The sequence below is a fragment of the Euprymna scolopes genome, chromosome 20, assembly GCF_053919585.1.
Source record: "Euprymna scolopes isolate OS-2025 chromosome 20, ASM5391958v1, whole genome shotgun sequence".
NCBI classification, from domain to species: Eukaryota; Metazoa; Mollusca; class Cephalopoda; order Sepiida; family Sepiolidae; genus Euprymna; species Euprymna scolopes.
The window spans coordinates 1,150,634-1,177,927 of NC_136501.1; the positions used below are offsets into that span (position 1 = coordinate 1,150,634).

Sequence of the window (27,294 nt, forward strand, 5' to 3'; positions counted from 1 at the left end):
GCTTATCACGCTCTTCACGTGTTCTTGCATAAAACCAGATATACTTCTTGGGTTTTCTCTTTTTTCTTCTTTTTTTCCCCTGTGCGAATGCCAAAAAAAACTCACCCTTCGTCTCTTTGTAGTAAGGCTATTTGTGGCATTATTACCATAAATACTGAGTCTATAATTTGTTTGTCTCATACAAGAAACCGTCATGCTTAGAATGTTTCGTCAAAATGGATTTCCACAAGTTATGAGTAATTCTAGGATACAAAAATATCATACTTCACAATTCAGTGACTCAACTAGGAGCGATCAATTCCCAACTAGCATCTCGGCATAGTTTCAATTGTTTATAAATCACAGCTAGAAATTGCAAATCATTGTGCTGCCGATGCAAATGAAAGCTTGTTAGTGATTTGATGTATGAATTATAACTAATCAAGATTAATGTCTTCTCAATTTGGTAATTATAAGTGATTTTTAGTCAATCAGAACGACGATTAGTATTTTCCTCATAAGCGTTATTTGTAGTGTTGGAACGATTAATCAGAATCGGAATCGAAAAAATCGGAACTTTTGGGGATATCGGAATCGGAATAATGTATCTGCTTTTCCGATGCCAAAAACGATTCCTTTACTTACTTTTTTTTTTTTTTTTAATTAAATTTTGTTTAAACCAAATCTCCCACTGCTGGTAGTAATGATAATAAATATTTATTAATTTTAAACTACAATCTATAGATCATCCCCCTCACAAGTGTATTTTTACGTTTAACAAAATATCTGCACATTTACCATGTGTTTTTACGGAAATCGGGGGAAAATAGCAACTCTATAGTTAAATATTTAAAGATTTATAAAGAATCGGAATCGATAATTGTATCGGAATCGGGAATTTAGAACGGAGTCAATAATTGTATCAAAATCGGGAAAAATATTGCAATCATCCCATCATTAGTTATTTGGTGTATTAATTTGAAATAGTGTTATCGATTTTCGCCAATTAGAATCATGCATTCCATTCGTCGCAAAATTTTGTCAATTAAAAACAAAAACGTATTTCCCTTCATTTTTCATTTTTCATTTATTGCAATGAATAAATCCGAAAATTGCAAACGTTGGTTTCAATAAACGAAAATATAGAATCACAAACCTCTTGATCATTCTTCTTTTTAATCTGCCCGATTTCTTTGACTGCTTCATCAAGTTTATTTGTCAGTGCCTGATTCTGCTGAATCAACTGTAATAAATTAAAAATAAATATAGAATTATTAATAAAAGTGTTGCTGTTGTCGTTGGCTCTCCAGTCCCCTATGCATTCGGTCTTTCTGATAAGATTTATAGTCGTGTTTCCTGTGATCCTGTTGATCATATCAGTGAACTTTGTGCCTTGTCTTCCTTTGTTCTTTCTTCTAGCGATTTTTTCTAACATGAACCCTTTTTTTTTCAAGCCGTCCGCATTCATTAAATGGCTGAAGAACATTAACTGTCTGGCGTTGACAGTATTGAGTAGTGGTCAGCTGTACTCTTCCTTATGCATGATTTCCTCGTTTGTCTTCCTTTCTGCTCATGAATTTCGTAGAATTCTCCTTAAAAGCCATATCTCCGCTGCTTTCAAACGACTTTCGACCACCTTCATTACTGACCAATATTGGCATCCGTAAAAGAGAAGTTACCACTGTAACTGTACGTAGTTGACAATAATAATTATTTTTTGCAGAAGAAAGTGTTTTTTTACTTGACTTAATAGTAGTGATCCTGATAGACATTTACTATCTCAAAATGGTTTTATATTATTATTAACAGCAAGTGATGCGCATTGATGTAAAAATCACCGTGGAATTTCCATTTTCCATGAGTCATGTTTTTATAGCGTTAACATATTAAAAAAAGAGAGAATGGAAATCGAGCTATTTCATTGGTTGATTGCATAAAGGTCGAATTATTAAAAAACAAAACAAAAACAAAGTCAAGAATTTCCTTCTCCGAAAAGCAAAAGTGTTCACAAATATCAAACTACTCTTGACCTCATTGAAAAAAAAAAAGCACTTCAAAGTATTAACAGAAATTAATAAAATAGAATTCGTACAATTGAATTTGGGAGATTAGAAAAGTGTTAAATTTAGAGTGTTGTTACCGTGTTGTACAAGAGTTATCGGACATTACTTTTTGGTGATGAGCATACGTTATTGGGTCTTTCAGGCGCATCTATTAATAACGTCAGTCACGTGAATAGTCAGGGAACATGACCGGAGGTCATCTATTCCACTTAACATTATAAACACCGAACCTAAAAGACTTCCGAGAATTGTATTTACCATTTTGTGTACTATTTACATAATAAAATTACACAAAATTACATTGATTTTCAAACTGTTAAGATATTCTAATGGGAGTGTGGTAGTGACTTAACGATCGCTAAAAAGAAAATATCTCTAATTGCTATCCTCTTTCTTTCTCCAATTCGTTTGGATTCGCTTTCTTCGTCACTTCCAAAGGTAAGTTCACAGGAACGTGTTAACTCAAAATAGTTTCAGACTCCGAAATTAACAAGTCTCTGTCAGATTAGCAAGCCAATGTGAAGTTTGAAACTCTTATTTAAAAAAAAAAAAAACAGCCAAAACGGAGATAGAGAAAGATTAAACCATACGCACCCAAAGGACCCAAGAACGTATGCTCAACAACTCCCTGTCGTGCCTTTGGCCAGGAGAAATGAAAAGGAACCGTCAATGACTCGCATAAAACACAGTAAAACCATTCTAAATTTAACACTTTTCTAATCTCCAAAAGTCAGCTCTACGAATTCTGTTTTCACACATTTTTACTTATTATTCTTTTTTTTTATTGATGAATTTATTTTATTAATTACTTTTATTATTAGCGGTGGGGGGGGGGCTTTGCTCTGGGGTAAAATACGCTTAAATATGATGTTTTGATTTGTCCAAATTTCGTATATATTATTATAGAGTCGTGATTTCAAAAGTAAAAAAGAAGTGTTTAAGATGCCGTTAGCTAGAATCAAAACCGATACTGTAGCATTCCAAACTGGTGACATGACCACTGTACCAACATGACACGCATATAAACCGATTAAAAATTAAAAATAAACTAAGAGGAATGTCCAAAATGTTTAACGATTTTTTCCATTTGGACGCATTTTTTACCCTTTAAAAACAATTTTAACTGACTAAAGACCCATAAAAGAACAGCCCGTAAAAAACCCAATCATTTGAGGCCTCTAGCGCCGCTCTGTGACTTTTAGTTTCGGAGGAGATAGAGTTTGAAAATATGGAGACAGACAGACAGAGATATGCCGTTTATATATTAGATTTTGAAATATTTTTCGGTTAAATTTTTGCATTTTTAATGAAGTCAAGGATATCTTGAGTTGTGCGAACAACACTTGCTCTCCGGAAAAGGAAATTGTTGGTTTTGTTTTTATGTTTTTAATGGTTCGACCTTTATACAATCGGCCAATGGAATTTTCATGCTCTTTTTATATGGTAACACTAAAAAAAGGAATTGGAGTTCAGGTTAAGTTGTTTGAATTATGAAAAAGTAAAACAGATCCCTTGCTTGCATCTTGTCTATCAAAAACGTTGTTTTCATGGAAACCAGCTTGTATTTAATAAAATTCACATTCCTTTCCACAGTCTTAACTTGTAGACATAGTTTCAATCATAAAAATCATAAAAGCTATCTTTTATTATATTTGGATTTCCGTTTCGATTCTGTCTGATGGCACTCAAATTATATTTTATTCTTTACTTTTGAAATCATGATTATATATTAGGTATAATATAATATGAAATAATCGACTCTATAATAATAAATACGAAATCTGCATAAATTAAAATATCATATTTAAGCGTATTTTACGACCGGACAACACTAGGCACCCCTGCAGTATTATATAAAAAAGGAGGTGGGTTAAAATACATGGAGTGAAGGAGAATAAAAGGAATAGACAGTAACGAAACTGTTTAAGCGCTGCCTTAAGGAGAAGTGCTTTCCGACTCCCTGGAAGACCTCATCAGTTTGCCCTGTATTTAAGAATTCAGGTGATAAGTCATCTCCCTCTCAGTACAGACCAATAAGTCTCCTGTGTGTTATGAGTAAGTTGCTGGAATCTATATTAAATAGAGAAATAGTCAACCACCTCAGCAGAAACAACCTTCTTAGTGACACACAATATGGTTTCCGTTCTGCAAGATCTACCGCAGATGTGCTGACGGTTATATCCCACAGGATTAGTGAATCTCTTGACAATTGCTCTTGACATATCAAAGGCCTTTGACAAAGTATGGCATAAGGATCTACTTCACAAGATTTCCAGCTACGGTATAACTGGAAATGTTTTCTCAATCATTAAATCATTTCTCTCCGATAGGCTCATAAGAGTAGTAGTCGATGGACAAAAATCAGAGGCCTGCAGTATTAATGCTGGAATCCCTCAGGGGTCAATCCTGGCCCAACTCTCTTCCTGATCTACATCAATGACCTCCCTAAACACATACTTACATCATTCGTTGACATCTATGCTGATGACACCACCATCTACGGCAACACATCAAAGGCTGTAAATGACAAAGTTCTCTCTGATTCTCTCTCCTCTGATCTCGAGCACGTGGTTCAGTGGGGGAAGACGTGGCTGGTTACCTTTAATGCATCTAAAACCAAACTCCTATCCTTACATCATCAACGCTCTGATCCCCATCTGGCATCAATTGGGATGGATGGCTCTCGTCTGGGAGAGGCCCCGTGTTTTGACAACTTCTGGATTTGACCTTTACTCCTGATCTGAAATGGAACACGTACATCAAGTCTGTTGCCAAGGTCGCTGGAAAGATGGTGGGATCCTTCTACCGCTCCAGAAGATATCTCACTACTGATGCAGTTCTCTATCTATATAAAAGCCAAGTACGTCCAAGGATGGAATACTGTTGCCATATCTGGGCAGGAGCTGCTAAAAACAGTCTATCCTGCCTTGACAGAGTACAAAATAGACTTTGTGGCTTAGTGGGGGATGCCCTTTTCTCTACCCTACAACCTCTCTCCCACAGAAGAGACGTTGCGAGCCTATCCTTGTTTTATCGTTATTTCCATGGCAGGTGCTCGTCTGAACTCCAATCTCTGGTCCCCCCTCGCCAATCTTTCATGAAAAACACCCGTCTAGCTGAATCCACTGTGAAAAATTTCCCCCACTCTTTATCTGTGCCTAAATCAAAACGTGGATTCCATGAACAAAGCTTCTTTCTTAGAACTGCACGCCTGTGGAACTCTGTTCCATATGCCTGCTTCCCACCTGACTACAACTTGGATGTCTTCAAGTCCAACGTTAACAAATTCCTAATGAACCGCCCCCTTAAGTAAATACTTCATCAAATCTCCACACTAACGTAATGTACTTGCAATAACCCTTATCCCTGAGTGGCTTCCGGGCCTTGATAAGTGGTGATCACTGTGTAAAAAAAAAAAAAAAAAAAAAAAAAAATCTCGTTTGAGGTGAGTTAGTAAATTGTAAATTATGCTTAATTAAAAAAAAATGGATTTTTTTCAAGAAACAAAACCCAATCCTAAAACATGTGTGATTAAAATACACTGTAAAATAGTTCCAAGGAAACAAACGTTGATTACCTCAGCTTTAATAATAGATGCAGTGGCGTAGCAAAAAAAGGGGGTGCCAGGGGGTGGCATTTTCATGGGGTAAAAATAGCAAAAATTAAAATAATGGAAAGCTAACAAACATTCTGAAATTTTGTACCCAAATGAGTTTTTATGTCGTGATATGGTTTTATGGTTTTTGTGAGTAATATTGGTTTTAAACGGATTTTAGATCTTTTATTGTAATTCCATGGAAGTAAATATTTTGAGGACTTTGTGGAATTTTTTAGGTTAACGGGTTATCAACGGCTAGCGGATTTGGAGTCAACTCTCATGACCGCGATGGGTGGCAAAAATAGTTGCTACGCGACTGGATAGATGAAGAGGAAACTTCGTTTTTTTTTTTTGTTGTTGTTGTTGTTTGTTTTTGTTTTTTGTTTTGTTTTTTTCATGAACCATAAAGCATCCATGTTGTTTTAAGTTCTACTCAAAACAACATGGATGCTTTATGGTTCATGAAAAACAAAAAAAAAACGAAGTTTCCTCTTTTAATTTTAGCGCAAGAAATTGATTGAACGAGGAAAGAAATGAGAACTTGCCTTTTTCTCATTTTGTTTGCCTGTGTCAATTTCGTTTTTCATTCGGGCTATTTGATCCTGTAAACCTTTTTGCAAATCTTGGAAGATTTTTCCAACAAAATCTCTGTTGTCTTCCGGTTCAATGGGATTCTGTAAAAGACACGTACAAAATAATAACTTAAAAGTTTTTTTTTTTTTTTTTTATTTTAGTACAAAAGTAAAAGAAAATTGCCGAAATATAGCGATGCATCATACGAGTGAAACCTTTTTTCTATAAATTTTTTTCGTTTTGAAATGAAAAAATTAAAAAGAATTATTCCTTTTTTTTTAGATCTTTCAGCATATGAATAAAACAGTAGATGTATGCATGCGTGTGTGTGTGAAAATATTTAACCGATAAACTCTTAAACTACTGGTCACATAACACTGAAATTAATAGGAAATAGTAATCACGCACCAAGAATTGTTTATAATGAGTAAAATCTTTGTTTGGATGGATGAATAACGCGTACAGAAATATGTCAGCAAATTGAAATGCAAAATGTTCATTTCAACTTGCCGACATATTTCTATTAGTTTTGCGCATGCACAAATTCAAGCATAACTTGTAGCGGTTTAATTTTAAATCTTTCTTGCCTATCTTGGGATAACTCAAACGGCAATAAACGCGGTTGAAGCATTTAATGTTTTGGTTTCGATTTTAGCTGATGACATCCGAATAATTTTTTTTAAACTTCTGAAATCAATACTATATATTAGGTACAATATGATATTCAATAGAGAATTTGCTCTTTAATAATAAATACGAAATCTGCATGAATTAAAATAAATATATTTTAGTGATCATGTCCGTCGATCACTCACAAAAATGACCGTGATCATGTAATTGTTCTGTGAGTTCGAAAATGGCTTGTTAAACCGATTCGAGTTCTGAAGTATTGCCCGCATGTTGGACATCTGTGGGATAATTCTGTGTCTGAGGTGCTGACTGCTCTAGCTTTTCTAATGTCATGTTTTCTCTTGCGTTCTTCATTGCGTGCGGATTTAGCAATTGGAAATTGGAAAAACCAAGAAAAAAAAACGATTGTTCGTTTATTAAATTTTACGTTTTAAATTTCTTTTAATTTTTCCTCGTCCTAAATTCATTATCAATTGTAACATTAACTAACATTAAATTTATCATCAATTCTAACATTAACCAACATTAATATATTGGTTTAAAAAATTTTAAATTGTAAAATTTATTATGGAAGTCTGCTTCGCTCAAAAAAGAAATCCATAAATGAAACATTTCCATCTCCAACCATCAATTGACTGCAAATAACTATTCAATGCGCATGGCAACTTTTCACATTTACAAGTATTGTTATTAATCGACGCTTGGCAATCCAGTGAATCATTTCGAAATTGTCAGTTTCATGACAAGTTGAACTATTGTTATTTCTTCAGTCCACATGAAGTCATTGTCATAAACATTTACAATATTTATAATTGTCATAAACATTTACATTTACAATTATCATAGACATTTACGACATTTACAATTGTCATAAACATTTACGACAATTGTTGAACGCATTCTAAAAACTCAGCATCCATTTTCTTTCTAGGCCGCTGTATCTAAACATTACCCTAGAATGTTTTATTTTAGTCAGGTATGTTTTCCATAATGCCTTAAGTAATTCATTTATTTTATCCCTCTACCCAGGCAACGTCGGATAGTCCTGGTTTTCTAAAAAGCTCAGGTATTACTTGTCAAAGGTCATGGTTTCAGAACTCAACATATAGACGAGTGTCGCCTACCTTGCCGGTTTTCAAACTGTGGGATAAATTTTTCATCCTCTTCTTCAAATCTCCCGGAAGAATGTAGTCATTTATACATCGGTCAAATTTCTTCCGGTTTTCATCCAGTTCATTTTTTAAGGCGTTGTTCATCAGCTGAAATTTACAGATAACAAAAGGACATCACGTAATATTGATATGAAAACAACCCAAAAATGTTATAAAATATTTTATTCAATGATTAAAACCATTTTTTCGGAGACTTATGGTGAAAGACGAAAATAATTTTAAAAAATAACAGAGGGGGTACTGCTTCCATACGTGCACTAAAATTTTAAATAGGAGTTTAGTCACATTTTTGAAAATATTGTTTCGTAAAGAAAGTTAATTTGAAAATTTTAGAAAACCAAATAAAGTTATAAAATGTTTTATTAAATGATTAAAATATTTTTTATAAAATTCCAGTGTAAGACATTCCTGTTTTTTTTTTCATTTGTCTGTGTGTCCAATGACAAACTGCGGCTAAAAATATCGGTTACCAAGTACAAATGTGAGCCATCCACAGTTGCATTGCTATCATTTAATTTAATAACATTTTTTTTTAAATGTGTGTGCTCCAACGAACTATAAAAGCTTATCATCGGGGTTTCCTGTTCTACACATATTTAGTTTTCCTCTGAGGTCATCAGATCTAAGCCTGTTTTAAAGACTCACATTACACATCCATCGCATCATTCTTATATCATCTCTCCCCATGCAACGCACGTCCTCAACCCTCACTGACTAGGTTTCATTTCCTTACATTGTACACATGCCTAATAGACTTTTTTCCGTGGTGGTGGATTTATTGTTGTTGTTGTTGTTGTTGTTGTTGTTGTTGTGAGGAGGTGGGAGAAGGAAGGTTATTCTTTTAGATCAAAACTAAAATAAGCGAAATTCAAACGAAATGTTAAAATCACTTTTTATAAAAATAAATTGTAAACATGACCACATGTTTCTATAACACATCCACCCAAGTAATATATCACCCCTCCCTCCCAACCCAGACAACACCGGGTAAATACAACTAGTTGCGAAAAAGGTGATTGTTTTTCTTGTCAAAACTTTTCCTTCCTAAAACTTACTTTTGATTTTTCCAGTTCTGCGATGATCTGTTCGAAATGTCTGTCTTTCTCAACTTCCATAAATGCTTTCTTGGTCGACAAAAGTGTGTTTTCTTTCTCTGCAATCAACTGTTGCTCCAACGATTGGATTTCTGCCTGGAAATGAGAAACCACGTTATTAGTATTTACTATTTCATAATCTATTTTCTTTTTATTTAATAGACAAGAATTTAAGCCAGTTGTGAGACAGCATATCTCCTCCTGACAACGTAAGGATGAGTAAAAGTCTTATCTGGGTTTTACTTCTCCATACTGTATGAAGTATTCCCGAATTTATGCTATAACAATCGGTGATAACTCAAAACTAGTCATGTGATCATGTTGAGAATGTTGCATGATGGTTACTGGCATCAGATTGATACATCAAATTTAGAAAAATCGGAGGTTCAAATTCCGTTAAAATTTCGATCATGATCAAATTTTTCAAAGTCAAGGTAAAACATCGTTCCCTACAATAAGGACCAAGTAGTGAGTCTATGATGAACATAACCGAAATGTAACTTTGACTTTTCCTGGGATCTTTGACCTTTGACATAGATATCCACAAATTAGATAAGTTCTAAGTTAGACAACATCAAGTAATTTGATTTGATTAAGGCTGTATCTCAAAGATGATGCCTCTGAAAACAATCTCCAAACTTGAATATAAGCAATTAGTCATATCTTTTGAAATTATTATTTCGGATAGTTAAATTTGAAAATTTTAGAAAATCGAGTAATGCTGTATAATTTTTTTATTAAATAAAAAATAATTTTTTAAAACTTTTTTTCTGATCAGGAAGAAAGTTGGGTCCAGAATGGAACCTTGACAGACACCAGCATTAATACTGTGAGTTTCTGATTTCTGTCTATCAACCACTACTCTTATAAGCCTATCAGAGAGAAAGCATTTAACAATTGAGAGGACATTTCCAGCTTGTTCTAGAAACAAAGCCTCTGTCGAGAGATTCATTAATCCTGAGTGATATAACAGTTAGTACATCAGTTGTAGATCTCAGACAACAGAAACCATAATGCATATCATTGAACAGGTTATTTTTGCTGAGATAGTTGATCACTTCTTTGTTTATCACAGATTCTAGCAACTTATTCATGATGCACAGGAAACTGATTGGTCTGTACTGAGAGAGAGATAATTGATCTCCGGAACTTTTAAATATGGGGCAGACTGATGAAATTTTCCATGGTGTTCAGAAGCATTTCTCCCTAAGGCAACGTTTAAGCAGTTTTGTAAACATGAGAGCTAGTCTCAGTTGAAGCTTTTTAAGCACTATGACGCGAATGCTATCGGACTAGTTGCTTTACTGAACTCAAGATTTTGATGAGCTTGGTAGAATCATGTGCAGATATTTGTATGTCCCATAGTGTGTTTTCAGTCACAGGAGGAAATACAGAGGATGGGCGGCTCTAATCACAAAGAGTAGAATTTGCTGCAAAGTTCTTGGCAAAGAGTTTTGCTTTGTCAGATGCTGAGAAAATTACCTCTGATTCATTGATGATGGTAGGGATAGAAGACATTTTTTGTTCAGGATCTTGTTTGTTATTCGCCAAAACTGGTGGGAACTAAGCTGCTGTTCAGCTACTTTAATCTTGACATATTGAGTATACAAATCTCTTGCATTCTTTATTACTCTTTCCAATGGTTGCTGGTTTTCTCAAGTTTTCAAATTTAATATTACAGAGGATTTTTGAATTAAAGAGAGACATCAAAACCCAAAGTGCCAAGAGAAGATGAGTGTGAGAGTTATTGACAATCTTGAACGTTGCATCCAGATGTGATTACTATTGACCAGTGATAAAATAAAAACTGCTGTACATTCATGACCGTGTGACACAATGGCCATCTTCCCAAAGTGTTAGGAAGTGATAAAAAAAGAGGAGAAACTATAACAATAAAGACCAGCAAAACAAATAAGAAATAAAGTTAGTAGAAAGACAAGAGTGTGAAAGGAGTTATTAACAAACGCACATAAAATCCATCTAAAAAAACGGAGGTTAATCAAGGTATGATGGTGATTGGAACGAAGGACTGGAAATAGTAGTCAATGTATTTAGAGTTAATTTACAAACAGTTGAGAAATGAAGTGAGTTTTGCGTCAGTTTACAGTTTACGGACAGTTTACAAGGGGAAAAAGTACTACAGACAGTCTTAAGTTTGCAACAGTTAAAGGCAGCTTGCAACTCAGAGCAAAGTGAGATAAACTGACGTTAACCATGACAAAGCAGCCTCGATAGATAACTAAGATGTGAGCGTTAGCATTTAGAAGGTCGATGATATCACACATGCATAGTACAACGGATACCTGCAGAATGTGTTGGGGTTCTGTGTTTCTCGAGTGTTTTTTTTTAATGTATGGACTAGTGCTTCCCCTTGACAACAGAGCCAGAACGAGAAAAGAAAATGAAGAAAAAACTCACAGCACACAGCATAGAGGTTGGCGATTGAAAATACATGGTCTCACAATTGAAACTTGGCCTACACTGTAGTTTATATGTGTGTGTGTGTGTGTGCGTGTGTGCGTGTGTGTGTGTGTGTGTGTGTGTGTGTGTGTGTGTGTGTGTGTGTGTGTGTGTGTGTGTGTGTGTGTGGTCGGGCTTCTTAACTGGACCAATGTGAATCTCCCCAGATTTCCTTGTCTTCTGTCAGCTGTCTCAGATCTTCAGGATCACAGTTGGCGTCATATGCGATTTGCAGGATGTAGTGGATCTAGGTAGTCCTATAGTAGTGCGCCTGTGCCGCAGAGTCCACAACAATACATTTCTCACCAGCTCTTGTTTGCTCCTTTGGCAGTGACCGGCAAATCGTAGACGTCACTCCCTGACAGTAGTATATATGGCAGGTAGGTTGCCATAAAGTTGCTGCTTCGTGGGATGATCTTGTGAAGATATATTTAATACTGTTCATAGCATATAGGTGTACATGTCGTCTAGCTTTCTTTACAATCTTTTGGTGAGTGTCTAGGTTGTAGCATCATAAACCACTGCTCTGAAGAACTGTCTTTCCAGTTTGTCAGTTAGCCTTGAAGTCCATAATGACTGCAGCTTATTCAATGCAGCCCGTGCTTTTGGGAAGAGAATTTCGATATCTCTCTCCATGAAACCTATGTTGCTGCTCAGTTATGTAAACTCAGTGACTTCTTTCAGTGTTGCTCCATCTGGAGCTTTGATCTCCCCTCCGCATTGAAAGTCATAAACTTTGTCTTATCCGCATTAAAGACCGATGTCATTTGCAGATTTTTTAGCTCACATAACATCGCTTGCATATCAGCAGTGTTATTTACGAACAGAACAATATCGTCTGCGTAATCTGCTTCAGTTATGTGTGCTGATGGATGGCGTCTGCTTCTGGATTCATTTAAGGTAGGTTATTTGTACCAAATATGCTCCAATCACTGAAAAAAATTGTGAATTTGATTAACGATTCAATAGATGCCATTTTTTTTTTTTTTAATGAAAAGGGGGGGTTACTTTATAGATGCTGGATCAGATGTGACCTACAATCTAAAAATACTTAAGTCTGTTTTAATGGAGGAAGAAACAGATGATTTGGGGTACAGTATCAGAACAGACTTAAATTACAATTGTCGTGGGCATGTCCATAAACATAATAAAATGAAGACACGCAAGGCAGAATACCAGAAATGGGTTGTGATTTCCAATTTATCGAAATATTTTCCTTCACTGCTAATCATTTTCAGTTCCCTCTTTGCTATGCTGCAACTTGTAAACTTCTGGTGACAAAGTTAATGAGATGCAAAACAACTTGATTTTATAGAAGTACAAATAATAAAGACATACTTTTTTTTTTTATAAATCTGTGTTGTGTTTGTGTCTTTATTTGACAAATATGAATGTGAATTCAAGTCCATGTCTGCCACATAAACACCCACACACAAAAAAAAAAAACAATCTCAACAATCAAGAGATAAGAAAATTAGTTTCTACTTTTTTTTTATTTTGATTAAAAAGGTCATTTGATTAAAAGTCAAAAACTTTCACTTCTGTCTCTGTTTTTAAGTGAATCATGATAGACTTTAAAGATGATTACAGCAGTGGTTCCCAACCTTTCTATACATGGTGAACAACTATTAAGTTTTTTCATTTTCACGGCACACCTATCACAAAAAATATTCTCCATTCGGAAAAGGCTTTCTGCAATAAAATCGGGTTAAGATCACAGTGTAGTATCTGTTCTAATGCTACACTTAAGTCAATTTGTCTTTAGACAATGTAGGGGAAACCCTTCTATACTAAGGTAATTTGAGCCCTGTCGGCGGGGCATTAGAATACACCGACTGCCCCCCTGCAGAGGGTAAAAGTCCCTCAATGGGGGTCCTGGATATGACCTTAAACTATATCCAGTGGTGAGGCCCCAGCTTGCGGGCTTTGGGGAGTGTGGAGCCACCCTTTAATTACTATTGCTCCCAGGTCCACTCTGACCCGGAGTGGTAGTACCTGTTAGGGTTCCAACTATGGGTTAAATAGAAACCGACTTGAAAACAACAAATATATTCTACTAAAAAATTTTTCTTCAAAATCTTTGGATTCGGCGTTGAATAACCCGAAAAGGGTTGATATGCCGTAAAACAAAAACAACCAACCAACTAAGGTAATTTGTATTTTTGCCTACTTCCAGAGTGCCCCTTTTTGGGGAGCTCGTTTTCCCTTACGTTACAAACGACCTTGTGTTACATTTTGTTCTCGCAAATAAATACGAATAAAAAACTAAGATCATTTAATGAAAATTTTTATTCACATTAATGAACATATCCTGTATTAAAACAAGTTCGAATTATTTAACTTCAGTTCTCAATGCTTTGAAAAACTTGTGATATTCTGAATAATTGTCCCATATTCTTCTATTATATTAATCTCAAACGTTGGTTTGTTTGTGTGTTTGTGCGTGTGTTTGTGTGTTCGCTAAAAACTTTCGTCAGTGGCATTGAACCTCATCGAAACCAGTACCATCTGAAAGAGAGATCCCTTAGATATATAGTATCTGAAAGGTGGTCAACTGAACCATTTCTTGCAAGGGGTGGTCACTTTTTCTGTCAGGATTTTTACAGTGTATGGCATGAAGGTCTTCTCAGGAAAATCAGATCATACGGTATCACTGGAAGAATACTTAACGTAATTAAATCCTTTTTAGATAAGAGAAAAATTCAGGTTGTCCTCGACGGTCGTACATCTAAACAATATGATATAAATGTGGAAGTGCCTCAGGGGGTCTATCCTTGGACCTCTATTATTCCTAATATTCATAAATGACCTCCCTGACAAAATTGTCTGTGGGATGGGTATATATGCTGATGACACCATGCTCTATAACAGACATGACAGGAAAATAAATGAACACATATCTAAATAAATGGCAGAAACACTAGAGGATGACCTCCATTTTGTAGTGGAATGGGGACAAAAATGGATGGTCACATTCAATGCTGCCAAAACTAAACTTGTTTCCTTCAATAACTACACGAAACCTTCTCTACCACCAATAGCAATGGCCAAAGACTCTTTATCTGAAAGCACATCTTTTAAACTCCTCGGCCTAACGTTCACAGGAAATATGAGTTGGAACAATTACATTGACAGCATTGCCAGGACCGCTGTGAAAAAGGTAGGTTCTCTCTACTGTACTCGAAAGCTACTAACGCCCGAAAGTATCCTGTACCTCTATAAGGCCACCATTCGCCCATGTATGGAGTATTGCTGTTATATTTGGGCTGGTGCATCTGCTACTAGTCTCTCACTCCTGGACAAGGTTCAAAAGAGAGTCGCCAACCTAATAGGTCCTGAACTGTCATCTAAGCTTCAGTGTCTGTCCTATCGACGAAATGTTGCATCCCTCTGCCTTTTCTACAAGTACTTTAACGGTGAATACTCCGAAGAACTGCAAGCACTTGTACACCCTCAACGTAAATACCCCCGACAAACCCGACAAGCAGCAAAATTCCACCCCTTCACAGTTGAGATCCCTAGATGTAAGAGAGCCTTCTACTCCAGTAGTTTCTTCCCCAGAACTGCTAAACTTTGGAATTCCCTTCTGGATTCCTGCTCCCCCAACTGTACTGACATGCAGAAGTTCAAGTGTAACGTGAACCGACATCTTGCTGACCAACTCCCTACATAGTACCCCTGTAGCTTATTCCCCTGATAGTAGCCCTTACATCAAAGTGGCAATGTGCCTTGTTTGGGGTGAAAATGTAATAAAAAAAAAAGATTTTCGCAAGTCACGCAGTAAACTGAAAGTATGTTTAAAAACGTTATTTTGCAGGGTCATGACGTCATAAGTTGTCGTGGTCTGGTGGGCAAAAACCTTTGCCAGTTACGTTTTTCCTTTCTTTCCCCCTTTTGTGTTTAAATTTCGAGCCTGCCTACCATGGCTAACTTTTTTTTTTTTTTTTCCGGTCACATGGGCATTCGCTTCTATTTTGATTGAAACAAAAGTTGTTTCGATTTATTAATTTTTTTTTTGGGGGGGGGGGTCCAGCAGACAGGCAACAAAAAGTGCTTCTCTTCGTTTGCCTTCTGCAAAAAAATCTGGTGAGGAAGTTGTTACCTTTTTGGGGGCGATTCTGTTCTTTTCTGGGCGTAGTTCAATATCCTTAGTATAGCAGCTGTATCCAAACCAAACTTCATGTCCACCCGGGCAACGCCAGGTATCCATGCTAGGCACTAATATAAGCCATGAAAATCTAACCAATTAATATATTCAAAACGCTTAGATTCCAGAAATTCAGCGATTTTGAATTGAGTAATAATAATTAAGAAATTCAATGTCTTTATTAAAGAAAATGAAATAAAATGATTTCTAGCTTTTTTTTTTTTTTTTTACACGGTGGTCACCACTTATAAAGGCCCGGAAGCCACTCAGGGATAAGGGTTATTGCAAGTACAGTACGTTAGTGTGGAGATTTAATGAAGTGTTTACTTAAGAGGGCGGTTCATTAGGAATTTGTTAATGTTGGACTTAAAGGCATCCAGGTTGTAGTCAGGTGGGAAGCAGGCAAACGGAACAGAGTTCCACAGGCGTGCAGTTCTAAGAAAGAAGCTTCGTTCATGGAATCTACGTTTTGATTTAGGCACAGATAAAGAGTGGGGGAAATTTTTCACAGTGGATTCAGCTAGACGGGTGTTTCTCGTGAAAGATTGGCGAGGGGGGACCAGAGATTGGAGTTCAGACGAGAACCTGCCATGGAAATAACGATAAAACAGGGATAGGCTTGCAACGTCTCTTCTGTGGGAGAGAGGTTGCAGGGTAGAGAAAAGGGCATCCCCCACTAAGCCACAAAGTCTATTTTGTACTCTGTCAAGGCAGTTATTATTTCTCTGCTGCACACCAATAATCATTTCACAGTACACTAATGTTGGGAACCACTGGATTAGAGAAATAGATTCATTATACAATTAAGATCTTACTTGCGTCCTTCGTTCCGTGTCGTCAAGTTCTTGTTTAAGATCATCCACATTAAGGATTGCTTCTTGGAGTTGTTCTTGAAGATCTTTTTCTTCTTCTTCTTGGAGTTCAAGCTCTTTTTCTAACTGACCTGAGAATTGCTGATGTTCAAGCAATGCTTGTTCTGTTTTTGTGATGTGCTGATAAAGAAAAAAGTTAGTAATTAGAATCCATTAATTCATAAAAAAATAATCCAAGAAAATATTTTTTAAATGCTATAAGAAAATATTTTTTAAATGCTATAAGAAAATATTTTTTAAATGCTATAAAAAAATATTTTTTAAATGCTATAAGAAAATATTTTTTAAATGCTATAAGAAAATATTTTTTAAATGCTATAAGAAAATATTTTTTAAATGCTATAAGAAAATATAGCAGACTAGAAGATATACCCGGCGTTGCCCGGTCGTAAAATATGCATAAGTATTATATTTTAATTAATGAAGAATTTTCATTTATGACGAACAGAAATGCTGTATATATTAAACATAATGTTAAATCCTTTAAAAGAAAATGAAAAAAAAAAGCGGATAAAAACTGAAACACGTGCATGTGAATATTATACTTTTCTAAACAGTCACTTCTTGTATGTGAATAAATAATACTCGAGCTGAGATCGAAACCAAAACCTAAAGACAGTGAGTCAAGTACGATAACCATTACATCAGCTTGACATGAATTTCAAAGAGTGTTTCCAAACCAGCTCATACTTAACATAAGGAAGTTGTCATATTTACCGACCGCGCATGTGCAGTTGCAAAACAGTTTAAAACATAAAAATCGGGTGACCTCCCACGTACCCATTTTTAAATTTTCGAGGTTGAAATAATAAAAACATATTTGGCTCTACTCACGTATTGAGCACTTTTATCCTTGTTTTTACCAAATATACCTCATAGTATATATATATATATACATATATATATATATATATATATATATATATATATATATATATATATATATAGCAAAAATGATAATTAATAAAAACCTGAAGAGAGTGTTCAATACTATTGCAGAGCAAATATATAATATATTACTGTTTTATCTGCTTAGTTATACATGTTTTGATTACCGAATCGTATTATTTCTGTAAAGTCTGATGAAATTATTGGATCGTTGATACCATTTTGAATTTTTTTTCTTTCAAATTTTTGACTAATAAAATATTCATCTTCAGAAATTGAACGGTTGTTATTTTGTTCTTTTGGTTTTTGTTTTTTTGCTTTCTTCTTTTTCTTTTTCGAGTGTTTCAAAGAGTGGATTTCCTTTCATTAACTTTTAAACTTACCTTCTTCAACGTTTCCACAAGTTGGCCATCTTGGTTGGCATTATTTAACAATGCTGTTAAATCAGTGACTTTATCTTGCAGCTTTTCCCTTTCACTCAACAACTGTTCAATATGTTTCGTCTGTTTGTGATTTTTGTGTTGAACATTTGCCAAATCAGTTTGCAAACCAGTAACCACGCTGCCTAATTCTTGTCTCAGTTCTTTGGCCTCAGGACTTGCAGGTTCAACATCTATTGAAAACAACAATAAAAATTTACGAAAATATATCTTGAGCAAAGAAATGTGAGGAAGGAAAAAAAAAAGTTGCATTAATGTGTTTGTTGCATTCAGTGAAGATATGATGTGCAAGATATGATGTGCAAGATATGATATGTAAGATATGATGTGCAAGATATGATGTGCAAGATATGATGTGCAAGATATGATGTGTAAGATATGATGTGCAAGATATGATGTGCAAGATATGATGTGCAAGATATGATGTGTAAGATATGATGTGCAAGATATGATGTGCAAGATATGATGTGTAAGATATGATGTGCAAGATATGATGTGCAAGATATGATGTGCAAGATATGATGTGCAAGATATGATGTGCAAGATATGATGTGCAAGATATGATGTGTAAGATATGATGTGTAAGATATGATGTGCAAGATATGATGTGTAAGATATGATGTGCAAGATATGATGTGCAAGATGCACAAAGTCTTTAGATTTGATTGATGGATTATGATCTCTGTAGTACAGCTTCCTATTCCAGTAACATTTTTTACAAGAACAGTTTGTGGAATTCCCTTCCTACTGACTGTTTTCCATTCATTTTTAACCTTGCCCTTTTCATAACTGACCAATTGTCATTCCCTGTCATTGTGATAATCATTTTTCATTCTTGTTAGTTCCTTACATAAAGTGGCTTCATGCTTTGCCTGAAGCTATTTCCATTAAAAAAAAAATAAATGAATAAAAGGACATATTGGTGGACTAGATCTAAAAATAATGATTTCCAGCAGACAAAAAGGGTCACCAATTAACTCCTAAAATTGCATTTATTAAAGTTACCGAGTGTATTATAAAAAGCCCTGACAACAGACTTTGTGTAAGACCATGTGCCCCATCCCCCATGCTCGACAATGATTGCCAACTGCAATATTGTTTCTCTGGTTTCATCTACTTCATCTTCTCTTCTGGCCATGTCATCGTCTCCCACGAATTGGCAGCTGCCAAAGGAGTGCACTGGCTCACAAGTATAAAATTAAACAAAATGATACAAACCACAAACTCCAACACATTCTGCAAATATCAGTTGAATTCTGGATGTGTGTGACACTATCGATTCTTCACATACTAAAATCCATATCTAGATTCTGTTGGGGCCGCATTTGTCAGTTGATGTCAGATTATCTCAATCTCATCCAAACCACGACTTACCTTCAACGATGCCCAACTCCCAATTGTTCTCAAATGTAATTGTTGTCAACAGTCACAAACTTAAGGTCGTCTGTAAACCGTCTCCAACTGTTGCAAAACTCATTGACCTTTATACCCAGTCTTACACAAAACGAAGCTGACATAGGATTGTTAATCAAAGGCATGTCACCTTCCTCTCCATTGTTCTGCTGATAAACTTATCCTTTTTTTTTACTTACTAACTCGTAGGAGGAGAGGAAACATTGTTAGTATCACATAAAATAAAACAAAGCATAAAAAACACAAAATCCAACAAATTCTGCAAATATCTGTTGCTCTCTGGGTGTGTGTGTGACACTATCGATCCTCTATATGCTAAGGTCAATAGGTTCTGTCAAAGCCATATTCATCAGTTGATATCAGCTCATCTCGATCTAACGTTCTGGTCCAAGCCAAGGCCTTCCTTCAATCATGTCTAAATACACAACTATTGTCAAACATTGAAAACCCAAAACCATTTGAAAATCATTGCAAATTGTTGCAAAATCCCAAAACTGACTGCAAAACAACCCCAAACACATTGACTTTCATTGTTTGCTCTTTTGTCCCAAATCACTGCCACACCTTGAAAAACATTCCTATTTAGTTCTCGTTGTGTACCATGGTGAACAACTTCCTCTCCATTGTTCTGCTGATAAACCTTTTTCCTCTTTTTTTGTTATATTTCTGTTTACTCTTTCTCCCCTACTGCCTAACACTAAAGGGGCTGAAGGTCGATAGTATCACATTTGTACATGTAAAGTATAAGAGCCTCAATATATTTTCAGATCGATATTTATAACAATAAGAAATAATAATAAAGGTAGATTATCTTAACACTTAACTGCAGTTTCATGGTTTATTCACTTTTCGGATTTTTTTTTTTTTGCATAAATTCCTGGACGTTTTTATTAGTGATGAGACGATCCCAATATTTTTCTTGATTCCAATTCTTTTATAACCTTTAAATATTATTTTTTTATTTTTAGAATACCATAAAAACTATGTAATGTATTCCAATTCTTTTATAACCTTTAAATATTATTTTTTTATTTTTAGAATACCATAAAAACTATGTAATATATGCAAACATAAAAATACACTGATGCATGGGTGGGTATAAAATTTTAGTTTTCTTGATCGTTTAAAATGAATAAATATTTATCATTTTATCATTAGGGGCGCCAATGTAAAATTTCAGTTTTAAACAAAAATAAACAAAAGAAAAAATATAAAATAATCGTTTTTGGCATCGGAAAATAAGTAAAAAATTTTCCGATTCCAATACCTCAAAAAGTCCGATTTAAATAAGTTTTTGTTGATCTGTCCTCTTAAATAACTAAGTTCTACATAAGTTCCACCATTACTGATCATCACGGAGTTGTCCCACCAGCTAGCTAACACTCATCAAACCTCATCCTTGGGTGGCCTTCTGGCCTTGATAAGTGGTGACGTTCAAGTAAAACAAGTTTTGAATTTTCTGATTCCTGATTCCGATTAAATATCTCAACACTAGTTTTTATACATTTGTGGCCATTTTCGCCCAAATTGCGATCTGAGTAGGAGGTTTAGATAGAAAAAGGAAAACTAGCCTGAATGGGAGATACTGCCAGGTGCAGCACTTTCTTTCGAAAGGGAGGGGCCGCATCAGGCAATACCAGTTTGTATGGAAGATACTACACCCTGTAGCCCTCCAGAGGGATCAATGGTCTTCACTGAACGATAGATTTCCTAGGCCACAAAATAGAAGATGCTTTAAATTCTGATGAGGTAGCTGCTGGTAATTCAACCATCACTTTACCAAGATTTTCAGGAGATGCGATTGTCATCTAAAGACTTTCCAGGCATTTCTTACTGTAACTAATAGAACAAAACAGGGGTAAAAAAATAAATAAATACAACAAATAAATATTACCAAAGGCAATGTAAGTTACTCTTCTACCCACCTGAAAAAGTTTTTTTGTGTTTTAACTTATTTTAAAGTGTTTTTTGTTCAAAACAAAACAACAGTCCATTGTTCTGTTAGAACGAAAACAAATGGCAGCCCATAAGCCCTGCACGTGGACACTTAATAATCGCTCAAAAATCGAAAAGTAAACAGAAACACATCAAATAAATGTCATCATTCACGCAAAAATGTAATGTTCAACCTAATTGCATAATTTCATTACCAGTAGCGTATTTAATTTTCGAATTTTAAGTGATTATTAAGATTTTACATACAGGGCTTATATGCGACCATTATTTTTTTTTGTTTTGTAATCTTGCGTTCTATGAGTTTTTCTCAGGACAAATCCTGTTCTTTTTAGGACAATTCTTCTCTCAACCTGGTGTGCAGTTATTCAACCAATAAGTCTCCTGTGTGTTATGAGTAAGTTGCTGGAATCTATATTAAATAGAGAAATAGTCAACCACCTCAACAGAAACAACTTTCTTAGTGACACACAATATGGTTTCCGCTCTGCAAGATCTACTGCAGGTGTGCTGACGGTTATATCTCAAAGGATTAGTGAATCTCTTGACAAAGGCTTCCTTTCTAGGGCAATTGCTCTTGACATACCAAAAGCTTTCGACAAGGTATGGCATAGGGGTCTACTTCACAAGATTTCCAGCTACAGTATAACTAGAAATGTTTTCTCAATCATTAAATTATTTCTCTCCGATAGGCTCATAAGAGTAGTGGTCGATGGACAAAAATCAGAGGCCTGCAGTATTAATGCTGGAGTCCCTCAGGGGTCAATCCTGGGCCCAACTCTCTTCCTGAATGACCTCCCTAAACACATACTTAAATCATTCGTTGACATCTATGCTGATGACATGACGATCTACGGCAACACATCAAAGGCTGTAAATGACAAACCTCTCTCTGATTCTCTCTCCTCTGATCTCGAGCGTGTGGTTCCATGGGGGAAGACGTGGCTGGTTACCTTTAATGCATCCAAAACCAAACTCCTATCCTTACATCATCAACGCTCTGATCCCCAGCTGGCATCAATTGTGATGGATGGCTCTCGTCTGAGAGAGGCCCCGTGTTTTGACAAGCTTCTGGGTTTGACCTTTACTCCTGATCTGAAATGGAACACGTACATCAAGTCTGTTGCCAAGGTCGCTGGAAAGATGGTGGGATCTTTCTACCACTCCCGAAGATATCTCACTACTGATGCAATTCTCTATCTATATAAAAGCCAAGTACGTCCAAGGATGGAATACTGCTGCCATATCTGGGCAGGAGCTGCTAAAAACAGCCTATCCTGCCTTGACAGAGTACAAAATAGACTTTGTGGCTTAGTGGGGGATGCCCTTTTCTCTACTCTGCAACCTCTCTCCCACAGAAGAGACGTTGCGAGCCTATCCTTGTTTCATCGTTATGTCCATGGTAGGTGCTCGTCTGAACTCCAATCTTTGTGTAACGTCATTTCACAACCTGCTACATCCCGTTCAATGGTGATCAGATGGATGCACGAGCACATCTCACCATTTTGTTTATTGAGGTTTAATCTAACAAAAACTGAAATAAATATTCAGAGCATGATAATGCGGTTTTAAAGTCTGATTCACAAGGAAAGATCAAAGTCGTTTCTGTGCGGCAGCCATAAAGTGCCAAGTAAACATCTAATATATTCAAGCTGGCATATTTGCCTAAACCAGTGTTGCCAACCTTTATTACATGCTGGCACACTATTACGGTTTTTAAATTTTCGTGGCACACCTACAGCAAAAAATAAATATTTTCTGAAGCCTTTTTGCAATAAAATACTAATAAAAATAAAGAAGATTAAATGAGGAAATTTTTATTCACATAAATCAACATATCCTGCATTCAATATCTGATATTGACTTGATATCGGAATCGGATCTGAATTATTCAGCTTCGATGTCGATGCCAAATACTTTGGAAAACTCCTGGTATTCCAATTAATCGTCCCATCACTAATATAAACCATAAACAAGCTTACCAATTAGTTTGTGCGAACTAATGAGATTCCAGAAATTGGGTGGTTTTGAATTGAGCCGTGTCATCATGATTTAGAAATTTAATGTGTTCATTAAACAAAATAAAATTAAATGGCTTCTAGCTCTTATTTCTTACATCAGTAATCATTTTGCGACACACTTATGTGCCACGGCACAATGGTTGGGAACCACTGGTCAAATACAACACATTTCAACATTTTTTCTTTTATCTTTTTTTTTCTACAGCTCATAAAATCTAGAATAGATTTAAGGATGTTTGCAAAAGGGACTTAAAATCCGGCAACATCAACCCTGTTGACCTCGAACCTATGCTGCAGACAGTGACTCTTGGAGGGTCAAAGTCAAGAAATGTGTCCGGCTGAGTGAGGAAAGACGAGATGAACAGTGGAAGGAGAAGAAAAGCAGGCGCAAAAGGATATCAGCAGCAGAATAGGCAGAGCCTGACGGAGGGTATCCCTGCGGGAAGTGCAACAAAATCGGCCGTTCCCGCATCAGTCGGCTCAGTCACAGCAACAGCTGCCACTAAACATGACAACCTTCAGGCGCAATTCTCCATCGTTTATTTAGACGGAAGGACGCCAACAATAAAATCTATCGCAATCGGGAAATATATGTCCGTCAGTTCGTTTGTACATCTGTCTGCTTTTAGGCAACAAATTGAAGATTTAAAGTGTAAGAATGTTCTCTCAGTTGAAACAGATCGTTGGAATGAGGTCAGATTTATCATTTCTGTAAAAGGAGAATCGCTTAGAAAACATTGAATCTTCTCTAAAAAAAATAACTGCTGTCTCTCGACCAATGGTTCCAGCTTACTCGAATACTGATCAGCAAATATAGACTTTTAAACATTTTTTTTATATAGAAATCGTTCAAGACAATGAAGCTATTTGATGTAAGTGTAGCGGAATTGGCAATAACTGAAATGGAGGGAAATAAAGAGCGGTTACCTCGGATACGTCTGTTGTTGTGTTGCGGGCTGATCAGAAGAGAGTTCCAAGATGGCGTTCATGGGTTTTTATTGGCTTTGACCGCATGCAATTCTCGCAGAATCAAGTGTGCTCTCGCATGATTATGCAAATATATAATTCCCGGCCACTATAAAGGCAGGACGCTGGGAAGCAGTCAGGAAGTGTTTTGCAGATTGTGCGTAGGTGGTTCTGGCGGTTGGATTGTTCTTTGTGACGAACCATGAATCTGCAAGAAGTGAGTTTTCTTCTGCCTTTTTTTTCTGTCTCCTTCTTCTTCTTTCTCTACGGTCATTACAGCCAAGAAATCCCTCTCTTCTAGAGGTGGGCGGTGCAGGGCGAAACTGACTATTTCCTATCTTTGTTCCTGATTTTTGCCTACTACATTTTGCTACAGTAAGGAACTGAAATAATAATATAGAAGCAGAGATACATTATTGAATCTCTCCTGGCAGAAACAACACAACCAATCAACATTCATTGACGTTTATGAAGCCGATGAAGTTGATGACAGCATAGTTAGGAGATGGGTTCATCGATTTCAGAGTGGCGACAGAGATGTGAGTGATAAAGTATGCTTTGGGTGTCCATGAACACCTGAACACCACTCCATCACTGGCAAAAGTGCATTGAGTTTGGTGGTGATTATGTAGAAAAATAAATTCTGAAGCAGAAAAGGTCACTCGTGTTAATGGTACCATTCCAGTCTTTGTGGCTCTTCAACTATTTTATTTGAGTTTAGGTAGCACTTGTTACCTGGTGACCCTTCTATTATTTCAGTATTTTATTTTATGTATGTATGTATGTATGTCCGGTCATATCATATGCTACTGATACCATGTAACCCAGTACTACCTGCCTCATGGTCGGGTCACCGGCGACTAAACTGGTTCCCCCACCAGACTTGTTTGGTGAGGAGGGTGGCTAGTCACCCTGAAGGATTAAAAACAAGACCTTCCAAAGGGCGAATGAACTCTTTTTCGGGGTCAACGGCCAACTAGCACCGTGTATATTTGTGTGTGTGTATATGTGTATTGGGGTAGAGAGGGCTCCCGTAAGCCGTGGTGAAAGCAACCTTTCTAGGAGAAGCAAATCTCTAATTTAAAAAACCATAAAGCGGAAGACCAGTACCCGCATTAAGCTGGTCTGCAGTTTAATTTGTTGCTAGCTATCTTGCTCTTGCTTGTTGCTGGATCTCAACATTTTGAACCGAGAGAGAGACTTAGCTGTCGTACAAAGCTAAGACTCTGTAACATCATATTTGTATAGATACTCCCTCAGACATTTGGAATCATGGATTTTAAATGTCTGAGGGAGTGGCACTCGTCTGACAAGACGTTGCAATCATCATATATGCATATGTGGATGTATGTGTATAAATGCATATATATGTATCTATGTGTAGTTAAAGTATGTGTATGTATAAGTGCATATATGTGTACGTATTTGTATGTGTAAATGTATGTATATGTGTGTTTGTATTTGTATATGTGTGTGTATATATGTGTATGTATTTGTGTATGTATGCATGTGTGTATGTATGTGCATTATGCATGATGTATGTATGTATATATGTGTGTATGTTTATGGATATATGTGTGTGTTTATGTGTGTGTGTGCATTTATGCATATATATGTATGTATATCAATGACCGTCTTCAGTGTCATGTCTGCATGAGTGTGTGAATTTGCCGGTAGGACTAAAAAAAATCATGTGTCTGAGGGATTGGCACTCGTCTGACAAGACGTTGCAATTATCATGTATGTATGTATGTATGTATGTTATATATAGGCCGGGCAATGCCGAAAGATGTGCTGGTCGACGATTATTATGATTGTTATTAATATTTGTAAAATAGAATGTCAGAAAGAATGTTATCATAGTGAAATAAATATTTACAGATAAAATTATTTATGTCAAAATGTTTTAATAGAAAAGAATGTTAAAACACAAACAATAATTTAAAAATAAGTCTGACCGCTACAGTCTAACGTAGAGGTCACTTAAGATGACGTGAATCTTAGGAGAGAGCTTAAAAGACATGTATCAGTTAATCTCACTCCTAGATAGGGTTCAAAAGAGAGTCGCCAACCTGATAGGTTCTGTACTGTCATCCAAGCTTCAACAACTGTCCCATCGACGAAATGTTGCATCCCTCTGCCTTTTACAACTATTTTAATGGTGGATGCTCTGACGAACTACAAGCCCTTTTACCCCCTCGACGTAAATACCTCCGACAAACTCGACAAGCAGCCAAGTCCCATCCCTACACAGTAGAAATCTCTAGATGTAAGAAGACCTTCTACTCTAATAGTTTCTTCCCTAGAACTGCTAAACTCTGGAACTCCCTTTCGGGTTGATGTTTTCTCAACTGTACTGGTATGCAGAAGTTCAAGTGTAATGTGAATAGACATCTTGCTGCTCAACTTCCTACATAGTATCCTTGCAACCTCTGTCCCCAATAGTAGCCCCCTATATCAAAGTGGCAATGTGCCTTGTTTGGAGTCAAAATGGAATTAAAAAAAAAAAAATCAAGAGTTGGGAGTCAGAAAGAACAGACCAAGTCGGTAGCCAGAAGGAAAAAGGTGGTCCATGGACAGTAATGGCTCCAAGTAGGGGAAAATATCGAATGTCTAGGACCAGCGCTGCAGTTTTCCAGTGGAGAGGGGACATTCGGTAAATAAAGCTGCTGTAAATACCACCAAGACTTCGAGGTGTATGAATGTTCATTTGCAGCATTTATGAGGATTTTTTATTATTATTATTATTATTACATTTTCACCCCAAACAAGGCATATTGCCACTTTGATGTAGAGGGCTACTATTAGGGACACATTGTCAAAACAAGATTAAAGATGGACCAAGTATGTTTTTCCATTGACTGATGTAAAACTTCAAATAAGTGTTATTCGTCTTTTGTGTTGCAAAGGTATTTATGTATATTGTTCTTGTCCCGTCATGAACTGTTATTAAATGGACATGCTAACACACACAACAAACTCTTGATTAGACGACCACAACGCTAGACAGTCAGGGACGAACACA

At 36.1% G+C, this 27,294-nt stretch overlaps 1 protein-coding gene across 5 annotated transcripts in view; it reads right to left on the bottom strand.

Annotated features, from left to right (window-relative positions):
• Nucleotides 1-27,294, bottom strand: part of LOC145241281 (uncharacterized) — a 292,029-nt gene that overhangs the window by 162,237 nt on the left and 102,498 nt on the right. For all 5 annotated transcript variants that reach the window (XM_080104025.1, XM_080104023.1, XM_080104024.1 and 2 more), the window contains exons 13-18: nucleotides 17,860-18,089; nucleotides 16,532-16,708; nucleotides 9,071-9,205; nucleotides 7,968-8,102; nucleotides 6,186-6,314; nucleotides 1,136-1,222 (exon numbers count right to left, since the gene is read on the bottom strand). In XM_080104025.1, coding sequence (XP_079960151.1) covers nucleotides 1,136-1,222; nucleotides 6,186-6,314; nucleotides 7,968-8,102; nucleotides 9,071-9,205; nucleotides 16,532-16,708; nucleotides 17,860-18,089 — 893 coding nt within the window. The remainder of the gene's footprint in view (nucleotides 1-1,135; nucleotides 1,223-6,185; nucleotides 6,315-7,967; nucleotides 8,103-9,070; nucleotides 9,206-16,531; nucleotides 16,709-17,859; nucleotides 18,090-27,294) is intronic.